The 23,965-nt window shown below is 45.6% G+C and overlaps 1 protein-coding gene across 1 annotated transcript; it reads right to left on the bottom strand.

Moving 5' to 3' along the window:
* Positions 1–2,219: 2,219 nt before the first annotated feature.
* On the bottom strand, positions 2,220–22,966 carry cep162 (centrosomal protein 162). The gene is made up of 27 exons (XM_064945986.1): positions 21,978–22,966; positions 21,610–21,766; positions 18,511–18,672; positions 18,112–18,307; positions 17,741–17,811; positions 17,343–17,395; positions 16,919–16,949; positions 15,683–15,802; positions 15,319–15,537; positions 13,318–13,402; positions 12,988–13,207; positions 12,395–12,641; positions 11,952–12,136; positions 11,396–11,575; positions 10,789–10,938; positions 10,062–10,174; positions 9,882–9,981; positions 9,616–9,742; positions 9,257–9,420; positions 8,795–8,893; positions 8,442–8,681; positions 7,937–8,143; positions 7,295–7,788; positions 3,449–3,590; positions 3,244–3,342; positions 2,949–3,083; positions 2,220–2,793 (listed from the first exon to the last, which is right to left on the bottom strand). The coding sequence occupies exons 1-27, from the start codon at positions 22,035–22,037 to the stop codon at positions 2,581–2,583; spliced, it is 4,269 nt and encodes a 1,422-aa protein (XP_064802058.1). The 5' UTR covers positions 22,038–22,966; the 3' UTR covers positions 2,220–2,580.
* Positions 22,967–23,965: the final 999 nt, after the last annotated feature.

The following is a 23,965-nucleotide window of genomic DNA, read 5'->3' as shown; positions in this document are numbered from 1 at the left end:
GCACCTGTGGAACGGTCGTTAAACTTATTGATACTACCCATCCCTCATGCGGGAGCGTAATCATCGCCTCAAACTAATTAGCATAACGCAGCGGACATAAATTACCCCTAGAATATTTTCCTATTCATGAAAAACACAAATGAAATATATTGAGACAAAGCTTAGCCTTTTGTTAATTATACTGTCATCTCAGATTTTCAAAATATGCTTTACTGCCAACGCTAGACAAGCATTTGTGTAAGTTTATCATGGCATAATGCTATGCAAGGCTCTGCGAGCAACAGGCAACATTTTCACGAAAATAAGAAAAGCATTCAAATTAAATAATTTACCTTTGAAGAACTTTGGATGTTTTCACTCAAGAGACTCCCAGTTAGATAGCAAATGTTCCTTTTTTCCAAAAATATTATTTTTGTAGGCGAAATAGCTCCCATTTGTTCTTCATGGTTTGGCTGAGAAGTCAACCGGAAAATGCGGTCACTTCAACATCGGACTTTTTTCCAAATTAGCTCCATAATATCGACAAACATGGCAAACGTTGTTTAGAATCAATCCTCAAGGTGTTTTTCACACATCTATTCGATAATATATCCGTCGGGACAATTGGTTTCTCATTAGAAGCGATTGGAATAATGGCTACCTCATTACTTTATGCAAGATTTTCTGCGGAAGCCATCATGTGACCACTTGCTCAATGTGGTCCCTTACAGCTATTCTTCAACATAAATGCGTAAAAAGACGTCACAATGCTGTAGACACCTTAGGGAATACATAGAAAGCGTAAGCTCATTCGTAGCCCATTCACAGCCATATAAGGAGTCATTGGCATGCAGGGCTTTCAAAATATAGGGCACTTCCTGGTTGGATTTTTATCTGGGTTTTGCCTGTAACATTAGTTCTGTTGCACTCACAGACAATATATTTTCAGTTTTGGAAATGTCAGAGTGTTTTCTATCCAAAGCAGTCAATTATATGCATAGTCGAGCATCTTGTCGTGACAAAATATCCCGTTTAAAACGGGAACGTTTTTTATCCAAAAATGATACTGCCCCCAAGTTATAAAAAGGTTTTAAGACACTAACAGCTTACAGACGATAGGCAATTAAGGTCACAGTTATGAAAACTTGGGACACAAAAGAGGCCTTTCTACTGACTCTGAAAAACACCAAAAGAAAGATGCCCAGGGTCCCTGCTCATCTGCGTGAACGTGCCTTAGGCTTGCTGCAAGGAGGCATGAGAACTGCAGATGTGGCCTGGGCAATAAATTGCAATGTCCGTGAGACGCCTAAGACAGCACTACAGGGAGACAGGATGAACAGGTGATCGTCCTCGCAGTGGCAGACCACGTGTAACAACACCTGCACAGAATCGGTACATCCGAACATCACACCTTCGGTATAGGTAACAACAACTGGTAACAACAACTGCCCGAGTTATACCAGGAACGCACAATCCCTCCATCAGTGCTCAGACTGTCCACAATAGGCTGAGAGAGGCTGGACTGAGGGAATGTAGGCCTGTTGTAAAGCAGGTCCTCACCAGACATCACCAGCAACAACGTCACCTATGGGCACAAACCCACTGTCGCTGGACCAGACAGGACTGGCAAAAAGTGCTCTTCACTGACGAGTTGAGGTTGTGTGTCACCAAGGGTGATGGTCAGATTCGCGTTTATTGTCGAAGGAATGAGCGTTACACTGAGGCCTGTACTCTGGAGCGGGATCGATTTGGAGGTAGAGGGTCCGTCATGGTCTGGGGCGGTGTGTTACAGCATCATCGGACGGAGCTTGTTGTCATTGCAGGCAATCTCAACGCTGTGTGTTACAGGGAAGACATTCCCCTCCCTCATGTGGTACCCTTCCTGCAGGCTCATCCTGACATGATTCTCCAGGTGAAAAATAAACTTGAATAGAACTTTCAAATCCTTGATGTGTTTGATGCCGTTTCAATCCTCTAATTTTAAGGATTTGACCAGGGAAGAATAAACCTAACATTATTGTGACACCTGGGCTGGGTTAACAAAATGCTTCGCTGCCATGAATAACTACAGCCACCTATTTCTTGTCAGATGTCATGGACATGTTAAGGAGCTTTAATGATATGCTAATGTTTAGCAACAACCCACAACTGGAGTCACCAATAACAGTCATCTTGGGGAAAAAGGCCAATAGGCCAAATTCAAAGTGTGAATTTGAATAATTTGTTAGTCACCTTTGAGATATTTTATCTTTGTACTTTACTTGTTACAAATTCAAAACACACAGGACGAAATTATACAAAATAGAAAAATATTTTGTAACACACATTGAATAACTTAATACACTTAAAATCATCAAGTATAAAAATACAAATCTACAAAAAGAAATAACCTGATTGTTCAGCACAATGATGGGTTCTCCTAAAGGATGTGTGAGTTGGCTCTCAATTGCTTACAAATCCCCCCTCTCCCCTTTATCTGCACTGAACAAAAAAATTCTTAAATAGTGGAAGCTCATCATTAAGCTGGCTTTCGCCTGGTCAATTCTTTCAGATCAGACAAGATGAGGACAGATTTGTAAGTAATTAGAAAGAGCTTATGTTTCAGGTCCTCCAGATGAAGGGTAGAGCAGAAGCCTGGTCTGGAGCAGGGATGACCACTCCCTGCCTCTGAAGTTCTCTCAAGACGTCCAGGATAGAGTCCAGTTCCAGACGGAAGACCTCCAGCTCCCGGGTCTTCCCCTGAGCCAGCCTCCTCCAACGCTCCACCTCAGACTGCTGCTCAGCCTCCACCACCAGCCGAGTCTGACCCATCACCTTCAGGATGGCACCGTGGGCATATGTGTTCACCACTGTTCAGTGTTTTGTCATTGTGTGTTATTCAATGTTCTTTCTGTGGGTGGATTTACCTGCAGCGGCTCTTTCTTCCTCTGTGTGTGTGTGTGTGTGTGTGTGTATATATGTGTGTTCACCTGCTGGAGCTCTTTCTCCCTCTGAGTGTGTCGTAGCTCCATGCTGTGGATCTTTCTCTCCAGGCTAGTGAAGTGTCGGAGCTCTGGGCTGTGGCACTCCTTGGCCTGCTTCAGCTCCTCCAACAGCCTTGTCAGCTATAAAGAGATGAAACAAGCATTAATGTTGTGCTTTCCCCAGGAAATAGTCACCTTGTGTTGTTTCCTTGCTATGACACTTCAAGTACTGTGATAATGAGTATTGTGACAACACTAGTGTGTTGATGAAGTTGAGGACAATAAATGTTATCACAAGTACCTGGTTCTGTAGGGTGTCCTCCCTCAGCTTGGACACAGCCAGAGCATCCTTGGTCCCCTGCAGTTCCTTCACCTGGTCACGCAGATGCTGAACCATGATCTGAAGGTTCATAAAAACAAACCCATTTATCTAGTAGATACGTTATACCTGGAACACCACCAATAGCTTTCAGTTGACATGTGATTGGTCCATTGTGAGCCTTTACCTCCTGCGCGGTCACCTGATTGGTCAGTTCGGCCACTTTAGAGGAGGAGTGGGCGAGGGCGTGGCCGGTAAGCAGGCTCTCCAGCTCCCTCTGATGGTCAGCCCTGAGCGAGGACACCTGCTCTGCTGAATACTGCTGTACCCTGCAGGACAGGTAGATACACCACCATGAATCATCTAGCATCCTCTAACCCAGCGCGCCAGAGGGGTAACTACGATGTTAGCTAGATTTACTCAGGGTTTTCTAAAGCTCGCCAGCTTCACATTCCAGCTCAGGCTTCCTGGCATGATGACTCCTTGCTGTCCACCTGGCCGTGCTGCTGCTCCAGTTTCAACTGTTCTGCCTGCGGCTATGGAACCCTGCCCTGTTCACGGGATGTGCTACTTGTCCCAGACCTGCTGTTTTCAACTCTCTAGAGACAGCAGGAGCGGTAGAGATACTCCTAATGATCGGCTATGAAAAGCCAACTGACATTTACTCCTGAGGTGCTGACTTGCTGCACCCTTGACAACCACTGTGATTTATTATTTGACCATGCTGGTCATTTATGAACATTTGAACATCTTGGCCATGTTCTGTTATAATCATCACCCGGCACAGCCAGAAGAGGACTGGCCATCCTTCATAGCCTGGTTCCTCTCTTCCTAGGGAGTTTTTCCTAGCCACCGTGCTTCTACACCTGCATTGCTTGCTGTTTGGGGTTTTAGGCTGGGTTTCTGTACAGCACTTTGAGATATCAGCTGATGTAAGAAGGGCTATATAATTTGATTTGATTAATCCGTATGACAAATATTTCTCGTCCGCCTGCCACCAGCTCTAGTAGGCTTGTAACTGTGTGCATATTGCACGTGGCTAGCCAAACGCTGAACTCTTCATTGAGACAATGCTGAAACATCAATCCATGGGCGAGTCAGTGCTACATTTGATTTATGCAGAGGTCAAAATGAAACAAAATTCATCAGGATATGGTGTAAAACAGCCTTTTAGAATGGTGCTACTAATTACCACAAACATGCCATCAGACAAAACAACCACAAACAGGTACCCAAAAATACACAAAAAAACAACAAACTGGCAGCCAAAACAACACAAAACCACCCAAATGATCAGTTCAGGTTCATGTTTCGATGTCAATAATGGCTTGGTCGACTGTATTTCAGTGACGCTGATTATAATTCATATGGTGATGTCATGAAACAGCCAGGCCAAGCTGCTACTAAACCTCTGCTGCCCTTCCTCATTTAACACAATACAGCACGATACAACTGGTTTCATATTCACTACGACCTACAAACAGTAACACACACACACACTTTCCCATTGAACTCGTCATCTTTTTTCTCAAATCCACAGGACATCAAACAATATAGGAAGTAAGATGGATATAGATTGAGACAAAGTATTTTCACGTTTTAGTATAGGCTTTTCATATTAAATTTGAAAATGCTGTTCTCAGATCTCTCACAAAAACAAGCATCTCTCTAAAACGTCAACAGAGCACTGAGCAGATAACAAACATTTTATTTTCAAAGCCTTTTACATTTAATTCAGCTTGTGTAATGCTAATTTTGCGACCCCGCTGAAACAATTATCCTCCTTCAATGAGATTACCTGTGATTAGTATGTAGATCAGTGTGTCCTGTCTGTTGTCGCATACAGATGTTGGTATAAGGTGCTGCCAACACCAGATGACCAGGGACGCTATCTGTGTTCTGAATGGCAACCTAGTCCCTTTAATGTGCACGGCTTTTGACCAGAGCATTTGGGTTGTTTTGGGGTGATTAGTAGGACCCTTTTAGAAGTGCCTTCTTTATTTGATTATTTATCGTTAATGTGTCTTCGGTGTGCTTATCAATGCATGAGCACCACCCCCCCCCCACTCCTATTGATAAAATCATTGCATTACCAACTTTTTTACTGTGCATCAAATTTCAAATGCATTCTGTCATTACTAAATGTGTAATGTGAAGCATTTGAAACAAAAAACAATGAATTCATCCTCAACTCGTGGCTCAGACACTTCATTCAGGATAAATGACTTGGAGCAGGTTCGTTAGAAATGGACCTGGCAACTTTCACAGTACAGGTTATCCTGAGTTGCACTCAGAGTTCACACAAGTCGCCTCACAAACTCCTCAAACCAGGTATGTAGTATCCCTACAGGATAGGTAGAAACATGACACACCATCACATATCATCTAACCCTCTGGTGGTCAGCACACCTGTGGCCTTATTTACAACAATACGTACAAAAAAACACACAAAACATGCATTCAGACAAAAAGTTGGCATTTACAAAATTAAAGTTGACCTGAGAATGAGCTTACCTCCTCGTGAACTTTAGACCATGCGCACACACAATTTCTAGTGGTTGAAGTAATGCATTGCAAGGAGGCAAGTAGTATTTTATGCAAATAAGGGATGACACTCACTCATAAAAAACAGGAAAGTATAATAAGATACAAAAACGTTTGCCATTTCTGTTAGAAACCGCTTTGGGCTAATTCCAACAGTTCCAAATCAACTGGAACAATAAGGCTGTTATTGTCACCATAATAGGTGAATGATTGGCGGTTTCCAGGCGGAGTTATAATGCTTGTTCACGACGCGTTCAGTTTTAGGATTGGTCTGATTGGTCTTCTATTGGGAAGAATGTGTATGTATGGCTTATGCCAAAATCATGAACCTCAATATTTGTATACGTACGCATTCTTTTCAGAAATGGCTGACGCAAATATTTAGTGCGAAATTAACACAACGTTTATAAAATGAGGCCCCTGTAAACACCACCATACACTGTTGCATATTACATACCAGTGGAGGCTGGTAAGACTTTAAAATCGGAGGACTATTTCAATGTAATGGATGGATGAATGGGACGGCATCAAAAGCATGTATCAAATGCATGCCTAGGGTGTAGGGATTAGGGGTCTACTTGGGATTGAGAATCATGTTGAAATCTCTGAGTGCATGAGAATTATATATTTAGGCTTCAGCTATAAATTACCACCAGCCTCGGATCAGAGAGGCCTTTTTGGGAGTTTATTTTTGGTGGTCTCGGACAAGTGCATTAGTGTGGGCTGCAGTTTGCAGCAGGGCTGCCAGAGAAAAACAGATCATTAGGTGCAGGGCTTGACGTGAACTTTTTTAGCCATTTGTCCTGTGGACAAGTGAGACAGATGTTTTTACTTGTCCAAAAGCTTAGGTTACTTGTCCAAAAGCTTAGGTTACTTGTCCCCCCCAATTTCTCTCTAACACCATTTTACTTGACAAAACAAAATGTATTACCATCCTTCTTTACCATAGAGTATCAGACAGAAATGTAAGCTACACTCTGCCTATTGGCTTCTCTCCTGAAGGATGATTGGCCATTCTGGAAGTTTATAAAATATTGCAACATTACAATTACAACCAAATTCTTTCTATGCCTTTATAAAAAATAATTCCCTCCAGGGCTTGAAAAATGTCTTCAAAACAGACTCTGGGACGATAGATCCAAAATAAATACAACCGCTGCACATCATTTAAAAAGCAATGAGGCTGATGAAACGGATCAGACCGTTTAGCTTAAAACTTTATTAAGTTTTATTTCTTCATATTACAAGATCAACAATGAGCACATGGCTGTAAGCTGTGCAGGAATATTCCAGTATGTCTGTATGGAGGAAACTGTGTCCGTACACAATTGTGAAAAGCCTTATAGAAGCTCCATCAATGAACAACATTCTACCAATGAGTCAGGCACCTGTACAACCACTGAACTACTGGAGTCCTTTGTACTGAAAGGTTTTATTGTGGGTCTAAATAAATCATTCAAAATGAGTGTGTGTGTGTGTGTCTACATACCTGTGCAGCTCGGCCTGGGCCTGTGCGGCTGCAGCTTGCAGTACCACCCTCTCCTTGTCCCTCTGCAGCTCCAGCTGCTCCAGACGCAGCCTTAACCCCTCACTCTCCTGCAGCACCTCTGAGATGTGGCTCCCAGAGAACGCCGTGGGCTGGTAGTCCTTCTCATCCAGAGTGGGAGGGAACGTTGCAGTCTCTCCCACTGTGCCTCCCCTCTCCCCTGGGGTAGCCACCACCATGGGTCCTTTGGACCCGGCCGCCTGCCGCCTGGCCTCCCCAGGCCCAACACGGCCCTCTGATCTGGGGCCAGGGCCACACAGCATGGTCTTCCTCTCCCTCTGGAGTCTCTCCACGGTGCGGCTCAGCTCCTGGACGCTGCGGGTCTTGGCTGACAGCTCCTGGTTGAGTCTCTCTATCCGGACCCCCAGGGCCGTCTCTGCTTGGCGCTGGTGTCGGGACGGGCTGCGTTGGGGGGCTCTCTCTGGCTCGGTGGTAGACTGATTAATTTATTTATTTAAATAAAATACACCTGCTCCAGGTAACATTACATACATGTAAAACCCAGGATGAATTACTGAGACGTATTTCCTCTTAGGTGGGCTAAGTAGACAAGAAGGCAGGTAGACAAGAGAGAGGTAGGCCTACCTGTGCCTGTTGTGTGAGCTGCTCCTGTAGGGAGTGGACCTCAGCCTGTAGGGTTCTCCCTCTACTCTGATGGTTCTCCTTCAGAAGCTCTAGTTCCTGCTGCAGCGAGCAGACCTGGGCCTGCCAGACCCCAGGTGACCCGGTCTGGACCGGGTGTTTCTGGGTTAACCGCTGCTCCAGATCACTGATCTGCTGCTCATACTGGAGCTACAACCACACACACACTGTACATAAGGATACTTTTATATTTAGGGGATTTATTTCCATTGATACAATTTATTGATCTCACAACACATCTCCTGAGAAAAAGGACATTGAGTGTTTTGTGTTGAGGATGAACATCTTCAGGTAGTTCTAAGTGGCAGTTTGAAGCGGTTGTGAGTAAGTCGCTGTAAGTATGTGTAGAGTGCTAATTGGTACAGGACTGAGGGCTAGTGACAGGGAATGGTAACACAGGGTTGTATGAGTACATAACAGTGCCACTCAGCTGAGAGTATGAACAGACCTTAATCCGCTGGTACTGCTGTTCCATGGCTCGGAGGCTGCGTTTGGTCTCGTCGTCTCTACTCTCTAGCTCCGCCTCCAGCCTCTGGATGCGCCGCTCCAATAGGGCCCTGGTCTGAGTGGGCGGGGAGCTCTTGGCCCCTCCATCCTCATCCACCGCAGGTGCGTTGGCTGCAGCGTAGATGAGCGCTGGGAGGGAGTTAGGGTTCCTCTGTCTGAGAATCTTCTCCATCTCCTTCACCTGGGAGAGGGGGAACAGAAATATGGCATGAGTTATGAGAGAAGGGAGAGGTATGCCGCTATTCAGGGATACGTGCACGCACACACACAGGAAATATTTCTCAACTGACTCACCTGTCGTTCTAGGTCCTGTATCCTCTTAGCGTCTCCAGCTCTCTCTTTAGTCTTACTCTGATTGGCTCTCTTCCCCACCTCCATCTTCAGCTTTTCCACCTGATTGGAGGAGCAAACGTTTCATTCAAAATACTGACCTACAGGAAATGACAGTAATACAATACACACTCTCAAATAAGGTCAAGTTGGTCCTACCTGCTCTGTGCGTTTGGGGTCCTACCTGCTCTGTGCGTTTGGGGTCCTACCTGCTCTGTGCGTTTGGGGTCCTACCTGCTCTGTGCTTTGGGGTCCTACCTGCTCTGTGCTTTGGGGTCCTACCTGCTCTGTGCTTTGGGGTCCTACCTGCTCTGTGCTTTGGGGTCCTACCTGCTCTGTGCTTTGGGGTCCTACCTGCTCTGTGCTTTGGGGTCCTACCTGCTCTGTGCTTTGGGGTCCTACCTGCTCTGTGAGTTTGGGTCCTACCTCCTCTGTGAGTTTGTGTGTGTCTGCGGTGGCAGCCCTCAGTCTGGCAGAGTCTCTGTCCAGCAGCTCCTGGTTCTCAGCATACCACTGGAGCCTCTTCTTCAGAACACACACCTCCTCCTTATGCCGGTTCTCTGCCACCTGCAGCTCAAAGCTCTTATCCCCTGGCAGAGACAAGGACAATACAGCATGTCAGAGCTCCACTTGACTGTCAACCACAATAATGGGAAGTTTTAATGGAGGTTTAAACCACACGTCTGGAAAAGTCACTGGATTTGAAACATGGAACATTGTCCTACGGGAGTAGAAACAAGAAGTTTGATTCCACAGTTAAGCCTCCATGTCTCTCACGCACTAACCTGAGGTGTAGACGACCTGCGCTTTGGCCAGGTCTCTCTCTTTCCTCATCATTTCAAGGTCCACCTCCAGGGCCTGTTTCTCCTGCTTCAGCCTGTGGGTCTCCTCTACCAGTCTCTCTTCAGTCCTCTGTGCGTGCACACACACACAAACACAGTCAAAGGTGAGACTGGTCTTTCCCATTTAAGATGAGTTGATTGTTTAATCTCCAAAACAACATCAAGGCCATCCTTTTAGAGGTGGTTGTGTGACGTGACTGAACACTCACCTGTGCTGCCTGCATCTGGCCCAGCAGCTGTGTGATGCGCTGAATATGGGCCACACAGCCTACATTACCCACAGTCCCCGGCGAGTTGCTCATCTGCTCCCTGGGCATAAATAAGCGTCAGTGTTAACATTCAATGACGTGGATTGGTACGTGTCTGTGCATATGTATGAGTCAACTCACTTGGTAAGGGCCAGTTCGTTTAGCAGCCTCTGGTTCTCTGTGAACATGACCTCTTCATTGAGTTTACTCTGAGCCTGAAGAGCCTTCATCTGCAGGTACAACTTCTCATTCTCCTGTTACCAACACACACACCGCCATGAGAGAGAATCACATTGTCTCAACTATAGGCCCATCTGGGTAAATTAGTTTGATCAGAAATACCTGTTCTACACATTTAACCGACATAAGATCAAACTAGAAAGGAATAGGACTAGAAGCTGTGAGATGAGGGAATGCATTCAGCATGCCTAATTAAGGACTGCTACAGTTCCACCTTGGTGGTGTGTGTACTGTAGCCACTGATTCTAGGAGCTCGGCTGTAGGCTCTGTGATTATGAGAGGTTATCAGACAGTGTTATTGTCACACAGTGTCACATCTCTAAGCCGGTCACAATCTGGAGGAAAAAAGGCCAACTGTGCTGCCTGCTACAAACCCACACCCCCTCCTGGAATTAAGTCAGTGAACAGAGGAATTCCATTACCCTGAACTGTGGCCTGTATACATATAACCTCTGCAGTCACAGCGACTCCGGGTAATTGGGATGGATTCAAAGCCAATGAGTCACCGCCAGCCTGGCTCTGAACAAATGCAGTACATTTAAGTGTTGTTTCCTTAAAACACAGACTGGAAGAGTAAAGACCAAGAGAGACGGCCAAGCAATCACAGAGTAGACAGACAAGTACAGACCTGCTGGTATCCCTGGATGATGGTCTCCTGTTCCTTCACCTCTTTCTCTATCAGTCTGAGTTTGTCCTCCGTGAGGGGGTCCAAGGGCCCGTCCAGACCGCGACCCAACCGGCCCTTCTTCCTGCTGTTGGCCTCCTCTGTACTGTGCAGCTGAAACACAAGGGACAAGACTCACAAGTACACATCACAAATAACACACGAGTGATGTATGCATCTACTACAGTTTTGAGTTCACAAAATACAGTTTGAGCTATTTTAACTGGCCTTCAGTGGATGGCAGAGATATCTTAGATAACATGCTGTTGTTTAATGGAATATTTTATTTTGCTCCTGTGTCAGCTGGGTCCTTCACAACTGCTTTATTCAATAGCTTGAATAACAGTATTACAAAAGCCAGACACACAAAGCAGCTACATAAATGAGCAGTGCCATAGCAACAGGAGTGCTGACGTAGGGGTTTTAAACTGTTCCGACAGTCATGGAGAACATGTTCTTTTCTGTTACATTAGAAGGATGTAGGAAGTCACAGGTGGCCAAACAGATGGAACTATGCTCTTTAGAGATATGACAGTCATGTGAATGTAATAGTGTGTGTGTGTCCCTCTACCTTGCTCTGCAGGAGGTAGTTCTCCTGTCTCAGTGAGCTGACCTCTGTGTCATACTGCAGCAGTAGCTCTTCCTCTCTGGTGTGGAGCTCTCTCTCCCTCTGGGCTAGCTGCAGTCTCAGCCTGGACACTAGGGGGCTCTCCTTCACCTCCCCAGACCTGCCCTCCTCCCTGGGCTCACTCTGACAGACAGAGGGGTAACACATGGTCAGAGTCTTTTATAATGGATAGTTGCTAGCACTTGAATGTGTATTGAAGGCCAAAATATTGCACAAACAAAGATGTTGTGAAATTCGGCACCAAGGCGGCAACAATAATTGACTGCTATTTTCATCCAGGTATGAACACACTACATAAGATCCAAACTGAAATCAGTCAGACTTATGATAGAGCAAGGAGCAATCAGCAATCAGCTGAGTTAGATAACGTAACAAAGTAGAAGTCACACCCCTATCATTTGACCAGGTGAATGGAGAAAAATACCATACTTACCTGAAAAGAAATTGCAGCACACTGATGCACCACAGACTGAAAAACTACTCTAGTATGTTGACTTACTTTGCTCTCTGATGGACACTCAGTCTGAGTCTGGCTGGGTTCCTGTTGACCTTTGGTTTCGCAGGAGACCGTGTGACTGGTATCCTGGCGACCTCTCGTCTCCATCCGATGTTGTTGCTGGAGGAAGGCAGCGAAGGACTGAACCCCTGCCACCAGCTCACTGCTCACCCTCAGACCACCACAGTCTGGATCAGGAGTACAACCACACAGCAACATTAGTCTGGATCAGGAGTACAACCACACAGCAACATTAGTCTGGATCAGGAGTACAACCACACAGCAACATGTGGTAAATGTTAGTGTTATGTATTATACTGTAATACTGTTATGTGTTATACTACTTAGATATAGTTCTAACTCTACAACAGATATTTTTTTAAGCACACTTACACTGCACCTACTAGCTTTGGTTGTCAATGGGTGAGGAGTTATTTTTCTCCTACCTTTATCTGTCTCTGAGAGGAGGGGGCTGAGGCTCTGGTATGTTGTCTGGCTGAGAGGCTTCCTCTGGGTTAGAGGAGAGGGGGGCTTGGCTACAGCCCAAGGTCTGGTAGGACCAGATTTCCTTGCTCCAGAGGTCCTGGTGGCCACGGCTGATGGTTTACTCTCCACTCTACTTCTGCCAGGGGCAACATAAGGCTTCCTCAACGAGGATGTGAAGGGACCAGCTACCGTAGAGCGTCCAGGAACCTATGCAAAATATATTGTCAATATACAAATCATTGCCATGTCACCGTCTACATTGTAAATGATAATCACCTTTGATGCAAATAAAATGTTATTGGTCACATACACATATTTAGCAGATGTTACTGCGGGTGTCGTGAAATTATTGTCTTCCTAACAGTGTAGTAGTCACTAACAATTCACAAATCTAAAAGTAAAATAATGGAATTAAGAAATATATAAAATATTAGGATGAGCAATGGCTATGTAATGTGGAAACAGTTCAGGTAGGTGTGAACGCCTGAATCAGTGTGGTTATGTATGGTAGGGTTTAGTGCTTATTAACAAGGGCTCCGTTCCCAGCCCTTACCCGCTGGCTTCTCTTGTTGCTGGGGTTAGTGGAAGTCAGGTCAGGGGAGGAGCTGTCCTGATCCTGCTTCATCAGCCTCTGTACCTCCTCTCTGATGCTTCTGGGACGGGGGCCTGGGGAGGCCGGAGGAGTGTCTGGCTCTGCTGAGCGTCTTGGGCTTGACTCACGGGATCTATGGCATAAGGACTGGCCAGTCTTCTCTGAGGTGAACTGGGTCCCACTGTGAACACACAGCTCATGTTAACGTCTATCCACTCCATTCTGTACCTTCCAGAGAGTGTCGGTTGTCCTTCCCTACTACAGCCCTGTGACAGACAGCTGTAGACTCACCTAGCAGGTTGCAGAGTGAAGCCTCTGGTGTCGTCCATGCTGTCTGGTCGGATGGGACGCATCAGCTCCTCTGCAGTGGGCAGCTCTGAGAAAACACACTGAAGTTAATCAATCAATCAATCATGAATCAATCAGAAATTCAAGTCCATTTGTAACACCTCAACACAATTTTACAACTTCAAATGTACCATCTTGTCAGATATGAATAAGGATGGACATGTGTGGATCTGCAGTTAGTTACGATTGAAAACCATATTCTATTTACTTGACCGGTTCACCACAGACAGTGTTTGAGACTGACCAACCTGACACTGTGGTGACCCGACTGACCAACCTGACTCTGTGGTGGAGACTGACCAACCTGACTCTGTGGTGGAGACTGACCAACCTGACTCTGTGGTGACCCGACTGACCAACCTGACTCTGTGGTGACCCGACTGACCAACCTGACTCTGTGGTGACCCGACTGACCAACCTGACTCTGTGGTGACCCGACTGACCAACCTGACTCTGTGGTGACCCGACTGACCAACCTGACTCTGTGGTGACCCGACTGACCAACCTGACTCTGTGGTGACCCGACTGACCAACCTGACTCTGTGGTGGAGACTGACCAACCTGACTCTGTGGTGGAGACTGACCAACCTGACTCTGTGGTGGAGACTGACCAACCTGACTCTGTGGTGGAGACTGACCAACCTGACTCTGTGGTGGAGACTGACCAACCTGACTCTGTGGTGGAGACTGACCAACCTGACTCTGTGGTGACCCGACTGACCAACCTGACTCTGTGGTGACCCGACTGACCAACCTGACTCTGTGGTGACCCGACTGACCAACCTGACTCTGTGGTGACCCGACTGACCAACCTGACTCTGTGGTGACCCGACTGACCAACCTGACTCTGTGGTGACCCGACTGACCAACCTGACTCTGTGGTGACCCGACTGACCAACCTGACTCTGTGGTGACCCGACTGACCAACCTGACTCTGTGGTGACCCGACTGACCAACCTGACTCTGTGGTGACCCGACTGACCAACCTGACTCTGTGGTGACCCGACTGACCAACCTGACTCTGTGGTGACCCGACTGACCAACCTGACTCTGTGGTGACCCGACTGACCAACCTGACTCTGTGGTGACCCGACTGACCAACCTGACTCTGTGGTGACCCGACTGACCAACCTGACTCTGTGGTGACCCGACTGACCAACCTGACTCTGTGGTGACCCGACTGACCAACCTGACTCTGTGGTGACCCGACTGACCAACCTGACTCTGTGGTGACCCGACTGACCAACCTGACTCTGTGGTGGAGACTGACCAACCTGACTCTGTGGTGGAGACTGACCAACCTGACTCTGTGGTGGAGACTGACCAACCTGACTCTGTGGTGGAGACTGACCAACCTGACTCTGTGGTGGAGACTGACCAACCTGACTCTGTGGTGGAGACTGACCAACCTGACTCTGTGGTGACCCGACTGACCAACCTGACTCTGTGGTGACCCGACTGACCAACCTGACTCTGTGGTGACCCGACTGACCAACCTGACTCTGTGGTGACCCGACTGACCAACCTGACTCTGTGGTGACCCGACTGACCAACCTGACTCTGTGGTGACCCGACTGACCAACCTGACTCTGTGGTGACCCGACTGACCAACCTGACTCTGTGGTGACCCGACTGACCAACCTGACTCTGTGGTGACCCGACTGACCAACCTGACTCTGTGGTGACCCGACTGACCAACCTGACTCTGTGGTGACCCGACTGACCAACCTGACTCTGTGGTGGAGACTGACCAACCTGACTCTGTGGTGGAGACTGACCAACCTGACTCTGTGGTGGAGACTGACCAACCTGACTCTGTGGTGGAGACTGACCAACCTGACTCTGTGGTGGAGACTGACCAACCTGACTCTGTGGTGGAGACTGACCAACCTGACTCTGTGGTGGAGACTGACCAACCTGACTCTGTGGTGGAGACTGACCAACCTGACTCTGTGGTGGAGACTGGTGCTAGTAGTGTTCCTCTGGAGAGCTCAGGTACAGAGGGAGAGACAGGAACAGGATTGCTCTTCCTCCTCCTCTCCCTCCTGACTGGTGATGAAGGGTGGTGATGATGGTCTGAGTCCTCCAGAGAGCCACTGATCTGTCTGTAGGCCTCCTGTAGAGCCTCCATCTCACTGGCCCCACTCTGGCCATACGACTGGGCTACACAGACCACACAGGAACACCACCAGGTTCACCATCATCCGCCACCACCAAACTGACACAGATGAAGCCTAATCCACATAAGTGTCTAGGGGTACATAGCTACATCCAGTAGGACCTGACTGATAGTCTAGTCTGGTCTCACCTGGTAGTGCCGTCTCTATGGACTCTGCTCCCTGGTTCCTCCCTGGTTCCTCGTTGGTGTCACTGTCCGCTCCAGGGGGCAGGAGTTCACCGGTCGAGTCCAGAGAATCATGGAGGGACACTTACACCAGGAAATGATGTGATCAGGACAAATAGAATATTGATTTTAGGGATAGGTCAGTTTCAATACTGAATGAATAGAGGACGGTGTCATAAAAGCAGGAAATGATTCATCAGTAATAAATCACATGCCTGCGAAACAGGGGTACTGTTAGAGGAACCAGAGACACTGTATATACATACTCTGTACACAACACACACTAGTGATGTCATGATACAAGGTCTAGTATCACAATGCTCGATACAATCACGATAGTCGATACCACAGCAAAAACAGAAGGCGTATTAGCCAGTCACAGAAAACTAAACTGGATAAGCAATAAGATGAAGCAATAAGTGTGTGTGAATGTATTAAGTTATTGTTTTGGCTGATTTAATGGGGCTACAGGTGAAAAACAATCAGTTTCCCTTCCATTTGGGATTTATTTTATTGTACTGATCAACAACATTTGCATTTCTTTTAGAAAAGTGTGGGCAGTCTCTTTTAAGACCCATGACGTCATTCACACACACACACACACGCAGTCAGTTCGAGGCTCTATGGAACGGCATTTGGGTCAATGCGTGTCAAAATCTGAGTAAGAGGAGCATGCAATGAGTAAGAGGAGCAGGCACAGTGCTCTCGCGCTACATGGGAACATCGGCTGTGCTGATAGGAATATCGGCTGTGCTGATAGAAACAGACTTTCCTCTGTCAATCAGTAGACGTCGTGAGACACATTTGACCGAACTACCGAAAGTAACAAGAATTCTAGTATCGAAAAAGTACCGAAGTTTCGGATATTGTGCAGCACTAACACACACACACACACTAAAGACTTGCTTCCCAATTGGCCCTTGCCCCAAAACACATGTAAATACTGGACTATATTGTGCCTTCCTGTATTATACTTGTGCTAAAATGTTAATTCTATTCTACAGAGCCATTTACTTTAGGTTCGTATTTTATTATTGTTGCTGCATTGTCGAGAAGATAACTGCAAGTAAACATTTTGTTGGACGGTGTAAACCATGTGTATGCAGTACCTATGGCTAATAAAACATGAAACACATACTCGTGCTGAATTAAAAACACACTCTGACCCAGAAAAGAAAAATGGATGTTGGTTTATAATACCTTTGGTGAGCATGGCAGGCCTTTTAGGCTCCTGAAAGAAAAAGGGAGAGAGAACAAACGAGATGAGCAAAACAGAAGAGCCATGCAGTCAGTCGCTCACCACATATTCAGCCAATCACAGACAAGACCTGGCACACCCACCATTAAATACCCCATCTTCTCACTCTACCTCTTGAGAGAGAGCTGGGATAACTGCTGAATGCCTTATTACCTTTATAAACTGTGGCTTTTTTAGCCCAGAGTGATTAGCATGTGAGCAGCACAAATGACTACTGCTTACAACTCATCATGGGGCAATTCTAAATTATGCAATTACAACCAACTTTCGAGTTTAAACCTCTGGTTCAAATCACTCCCTTACAAAGCGTTATTAGAACTAAATGACTAAATTTTCAAATCAGACTCGCATAAAACCTAGTCTCACCTCCTCAATGGCCTCATCTTCAAAGTCCTCATCCTCACTGTAGTGGGGGGAGGCTGCAGCAGGCACAGACAGAATGACAGATTCACTGATGAGCTACAATCATGCAGATGAGGTATGTGCAAGTACTTGTCTGACAGAGTGCCACTGTAAATGACAACAGACCTGGGTTAAAATAGGATTTGTTTCCTTTCAAATACCTTAACGACAATTGATTGAGCTTGCATGTTGCAATTGAACCAATGGAATCGTCCCAAAAGCGCAACCCCCCCCCAACTTCAAAGTATTTGAAAGAAAACAAAACCTATTGAACCAAGCAGGGTCTGGAGTAGTGTGAGCATAGAGATCCTATTAAATTATTATTATAATTCCATATTCTATGAGTGCATCATCTGTCCTACCTGGGGAGAGTCGGTCAGACTCCATAGCTCTCTCCTCCTCTCTCTGATCGACCCCAGCCACAGCCACCTTCCTGGAGAAACAGCAGAACAAGTGTCATTCACAGATCACACGCTGGGAGTGACAGCCACTGTCTGCAACACTGAGGGTTTCCTTGGGACAACCCCAGCAGTGGCTTCAAAAGGCAGCTACAGCTAGTCCTGGGGCGACTCGGAGCGTCATGCTCCGGAGTGAAGATGCTCCTAGTTACAGATCTAGGATCAGCTTGTCTTCACAAAGTCCTAACCTTAACCACTCGAAAGTGGAAACGCAAAACCAATCTGAGACCATTGTGAGACAACATCCCCTGAGCACCGTGGAGTGTGGTAGATACCTGAGGGTAGTAGCGGTGGTGGAGGCGCTGGTGGAATCCAGATCTTTGTTGAGTCTGGAGTAGTCTATGGTGGAGGACACACCTCCCTCCAGGTGGGCAAAGAAGCGGGCCTTCTCCTCTTCCTCCTCCAGGCTGTCCATGCCCAGACCAAGACCCACTGCAGCGTTCTGACCTGGTCCGGACGCCATCACAGAGTCTGGGTAGACACAATCACGGGCAGACACAGACAGACATGTTTCAACCATTGCTACTTTCAAAGAGTTTAAAGTAAAATAGTTTAAAGCTGGCACGTACAGCTGCTTTCATGTCACTACCCTGATGTCAGATTAGCAATGGATTGAGCTCGATCTGGTGACATCATAGAGAGAGTATCTATCCATCCCTCCTGAGCAGACTCACCCTCAGGCTCCAGACTGTCTCTGCTGAAGATGACAGGCTCTGCCCCCTCCTCCTCCTCCGAACCCCTCTCTACTCCCTGATGCTGCAGCTCCTCTTCCTCCTCCTGGATGGGCTGGGATCTTCTCAGAGACTTACAGAACGTCTTCTCAGATCTCAGCAATCCTGGAAAACAACAAAATAATGGACCGTTCAATTCAGGTAATTACAGGAAACAGAAATTGCTCTTGCTTTAGACTACTTCCTGAATTGAAAGAGGACCTGTGTGGTTGTTGTATTGGCCTTATTGTGGTCAGACAGCTCAGCAGACAGCTAATATATATTTTTTAAAGAACTAAAGAAAAAGGACTCCATACGTGGACACCAAGCTGTCAATATTCCAGGCCGTGTTTGAAACTCCACTACGGTAATGTAGCTCATTAGCTCTGTGTTTTATCATTTGCAGGAGATTGACTTCCTGGGGTATACAGGCCTGCAGAGCCCCTCAAAGGCCATGCAGTCCATTTAAGAGGGGAACAGCACACACAGAAGAGAGAAGATAGAGCAGTAGAGCTAACTTTGATCTCAGCTCCACAACCACTTGCAGTCAGTCTACTGGAGGGAGGGTACTATAGAAAAGCTCCATATTCTCATAAATATTCAAATGGTTTTAGAATACAAATAGCTGTCAAGATAAAAAGAAGAAGCATTTCCTAAGTCTCAACATGGCAAAACATGCCTAACTTTTCCATTTCAGCACTGAATGATCATCGTGACATTTACAGAATGGAAAACAAGAGCTGGTTATGGTAAAAAACAAAACAAGCTGGTTATGATAAAAAAAAACAAGAGCTGGTTAGGGTAAAAACTAAACAAGAGCTGGTTATGGTACAAAACAAAACAAGAGCTGGTTATGGTACAAAACAAAACAAGAGCTGGTTATGGTACAAAACAAAACAAGAGCTGGTTATGGTAAAAAAACAAAACAAGAGCTGGTTATGGTAAAAAACAAAACAAGAGCTGGTTATGGTAAAAAAACAAAACAAGAGCTGGTTATGGTAAAAAACAAAACAAGAGCTGGTTATGGTAAAAAACAAAACAAGAGCTGGTTATGGTAAAAAACAAAACAAGAGCTGGTTATGGTAAAAAACAAAACAAGAGCTGGTTATGGTAAAAAAAAAAAAACAAGAGCTGGTTATGGTAAAAACAAGAGCTGGTTATGGTAAAAACAAAACAAGAGCTAATGTCAGGCTCTCCAGAGTTAGACTAGTAAAAGCAGTTGGGAGTCATTTTACCAGTGAAAGAATTTGCCTAAATGAAGCGCTGAAACTAACGGTAAAATAGTTTGCTCACAGCTCACCTCGACACACTGAATTGTCTGGTGGTGACAGAACACGACCGGATTTAGCACCAGTAACCATAACACCTGTCCTTGAGGTCCAGAAAGTTCTTTATTTTTTTCCAAAGCTATGCATTTAATTTGTTAATTTACACTGTTCCCTTAGCAGAGGAAAACAAAATGAATAAATATGAAAATTAGTGACAAGGAGACAAAGAGAGTAAAGAGAATGTTTTAAATTCATATTTCACAAAAATCATGGTTAATCATGGTTTAAGTCATAAAAACCTTGATTTCCACCTTTGTAATGTGGATACAGGTCTGGGAAGTGTGGCAACACGAGACTACAGTCATATGATGTTGTATATCCACTTCTAGCCTCTACTTTCTATTCTGCCAGGGCAGCAGGTTTGGATCTGTCTCTAGCTACTATCATTATACCATACTAGTCTAACTACTAGTCTACCAGGGTTTTGGGGATTTGTATCTAGTCTAGCTACTACGACTTTACCCTCTTCAAGACTCTGTGAGTCACTATCACTGCTGTGACTGTCCACTGGTGTGTCACGGAGAGAGGTACTCTCCTCAGGACTCCTCTCTCCTGATGCATTACGGGAGCTCTCGTTCATGGGAGGGCTCCCCTGCCTGGCAGAGTGGGAGGAGTCGTGTTCTGGGCTGCTATTTTCCGGCCCCGCAGCAATGTGAGAAGAAGCATCCTGATTGGCTCCAGGGACCAGGTCCAGCTGACTGAGCCTAACCAGAGCTTTGCTGCGAGGTTTGGGGGTGGGCCTTGTGGGGGCTTCCACTGTGACAGCTAACCAATGGAAGATAAGAGAGTAGATAAAGATGAGAAAGGAATCATGTTCTGTACACACAAATAAAAGGATCTCAGTGAAAGGGACACCCTCAAAGAGTAGGTAGTCAAAAGGAGAGAGCTACTAAATGTGAGCTAGAAATATTTAAGGGTTAGCTAGGAGGAAGAGAAGGCAAAAAGGCACAAAAAAAACACATATACATATATATATACACATATACATATATATACACACACACACACACACACACACACACACACATACATACAATAAGCAAAGGAGAGGTTAAAGGGCAGGACTAAAGTTAATGAGAGAAAGTGAAGGTTGGCAGCATGTCACTGTACTAACACCAATGATGGGGAGACAATGTGCCATTGGATGGCCCTAAGAAACTAGGGGGTTACAGTAGTGATTCCTATACCCTGAGGGGTGCTTTTCATTGGGCTGCTCTCACTCTCATCCTCCTGAGTTTTCACCACAGCCTGCTGCAGGGGCTTTTTGGGTTTAGTGAACCTGCGTTTGGCAGCCTCTGCTGGGGACAGGTGGAAGGAAAGAGGAGATGTAAGAGAAAGGAGAGAAGAAGGTGGGGTGGAGGGGCAGACAGCTAGAGAACAACAAGACTGATATACAAATGCGTCATGAAGAGTCGACTGATGTAAACCAATCAAAGATGAACTCATGAAAGGAGTCAAACCATAAATATCAGGGGAGTAGCAGCAGGGAACAGGTTATGACGAGCATGTTATGATGCTGAAATTAAATGCAACAGATGTTCCAGGAATTACAGAGCAGATGAGAGTCACAGTGTCCCTCTAAAGATATAACCTTTCAGCATGTCATGAAACACTCAAGCACAAAGACACATACACAGAGAATGAACCAATGACACGCACACACGCACAGAGAGAGAGAGAGAGAATCCTAACTGAACTGAAGCACATCAACCTACACATCCCTGGCTTTGCTTACCTCTGCCAGGTGTCTCTTCGCTGTCATCCTCCTGCCACCACGGCACAGGGGCAGCTGATGTCTTTGGTGGTGGTTTTTGAGAGGCTCTGCCCAAACTGTCCAGAACACTGGAGCGCTTAGCACTGCCACCCAAATCCACTGAGTCATCTGAGACAGACTGAATACAATTCAATGGTGACTAGGTTAAAGTAGCCATCTAGCTGGTTGGTTGGGTGAATACATAGTAGTATGGGCACAGATGAAAATGCTGGTTATCAGTATCTTTGGTGTAGCCATAAAGGGCCGTCATTGGTGAGTAGATTTAGGTATGAACGAACATAATTGCAGACATAGTGCTGCTATCGTGTCTGCTGTAACGTTAAACTCACCTCTTTCAAAAACTTCTCGAACTGTTCATCAAGCTCATCTTTCGTCAGTCGATGCGCCATGATTCCAGTCAAAGATGATAGGTAACTAGCTAGATACCTGTAAGTAGCTAGGGTAGCTACCTGTATCTTGCCCCAAAAAATGGGAGGATAACAGTGGCAGGATAATAATAGTGAGACGTTTGCATTCAACCTTTAATTAACTTCCTAACTAGCTAGTTACCTAGGCAACCAACGTGGATGTAGTTTCACAATATTGTCGAGCTTGCTTATTTAGCTAGTGTATTTCGCTAGGTAGCTAGCCTTGACAGTTGTAGCAGTTCTAAAAATGATTTGGTTGTAGCTAGCTAGCATGGTAACTAGCTATCTAAGCTGATTAGCTAACTGGCTTTAGTTAGCGTTAGCCACCTAACTAGCTAGCAAGCTATCTGGCTTTAGTAACGTAAGCGTAAGCCACCTCGCTATAGCTGACAACAGTGTCTTCTAGCTAGCTATCATATCTGCACTCCACCGACATATTTAGCCAGTGTGATGCATGTATAACTAGCTACACATGCATGGCTGGTGGTTTACAAACTGTTATACTACAGTAGCAGCTAACAAGTGTTTTGTGTTCATAGCTCCATAATGTTCCCGCGACAACAACCGGGTGAGACCTCTAAGCCCATTGGTTGGCTATTCAGCGACGCAATAACGGAATGACCAATCACCATTTATCCTTCTGATCGCTCGTATATCCATTTCTCCTTTAAAATCCGTCCATTCATAATTAATTCACGCATCAGAAAAGTTATTATTTAGCGCGGGAATGTTTTGTCATATTTTGTCTGTGTCAATCTGAAAGTGTGTTCCCTCTGAAGGATAATGAGCAAAACATTCATATGCAGACATTTGAGTTTCAACCAATATACCTTTTGCACAACGTAGCAACGCCCACTTCCGCTCAACTTCCTACCCGATACATAGCTTCCTGTAAGCCTGATTGTAGCCGTACAGTCCTCGCCTCGTTTTTATCATTACCTCAGTATTTTAATACAATCATATTTATATAGCGTTTATCATTCTTGTAGAACATTCAGTTTATCCGTTCAGTTAGTGATTTTTGTAATTCGATTGTGTTCTGTCTCTAGCTAGCTAGCTAGCTAGCAAAAGTTAGTGCTAACGACGTTAACGTTATTAGTTGGTGCGGCATCTTTATTGAAATTTAGGAAAATGAGATTTCATTGAACCTTCTAGTGGGCTTCGACGTCTGAAGAAGGGAGCAGTACCTTTGCTATTCCAGTGGAATATTACCATGTCAAGGAGATCCTCATGTCAATGATGGGAAGCATCAACTGCATCTGGGCTGTGGCTTGCCTTCTTACAAAACTACCAGTGTGGGCCTCTTGTGAAGGCATGGGCCAAGGAGCAATGAGCTACTACTGCAAAGAATCTGTCCTTTTTTTTTGCTGTGACCATCCACATTGTCTAACACCCTGTAGTCCATTTATTGATAAAACACCTCTGCTTATCCTCCAAACAAAATGTTAGTTTTTATTTACAGTGACAAGAGAACAGAAAAATGTAACTGAATGTTTTAAATGATTAATTAATTGCAAAGACAATTAGTTTGTTTCTCTTAAATTAATTGAAAGATAAAGGAGCCTGTCCCTTGTTATTTAGTCTTTCCTGCCTAAGAACTTTATTTTGCATGTACACAAAAGTAGTACCAGTCACCCTTCTCTAATTAGTGAGAACACCACTGGGTCTCTATGTATTCTCTCACCTGAAGAGACTATGTGAAGCTGGTCTTCTTCACTGACCACAAATGTGCAGCCTTGAAAGTTGCTCTCCAGTCTAGCCATCCAGGGGCAGTGAAGGGAATGGTGGTGTCTCCTTATGGTGAACTATGGTCACGTAGTGATTGGAGGCTGCTGGTAAGACAGGAGGCTCCCCACCTGTACCTTTCCAAAGTGGGAGTTGACTAAAAGCAGATCAATGGCTTGGATAGA

This window comes from Oncorhynchus masou, chromosome 29, assembly GCF_036934945.1.
Source record: "Oncorhynchus masou masou isolate Uvic2021 chromosome 29, UVic_Omas_1.1, whole genome shotgun sequence".
Lineage (NCBI taxonomy): Eukaryota > Metazoa > Chordata > Actinopteri > Salmoniformes > Salmonidae > Oncorhynchus > Oncorhynchus masou.
Note: the sequence above shows the minus strand (reverse complement) of the source record. Positions and strands in the feature narration are given on the sequence as shown.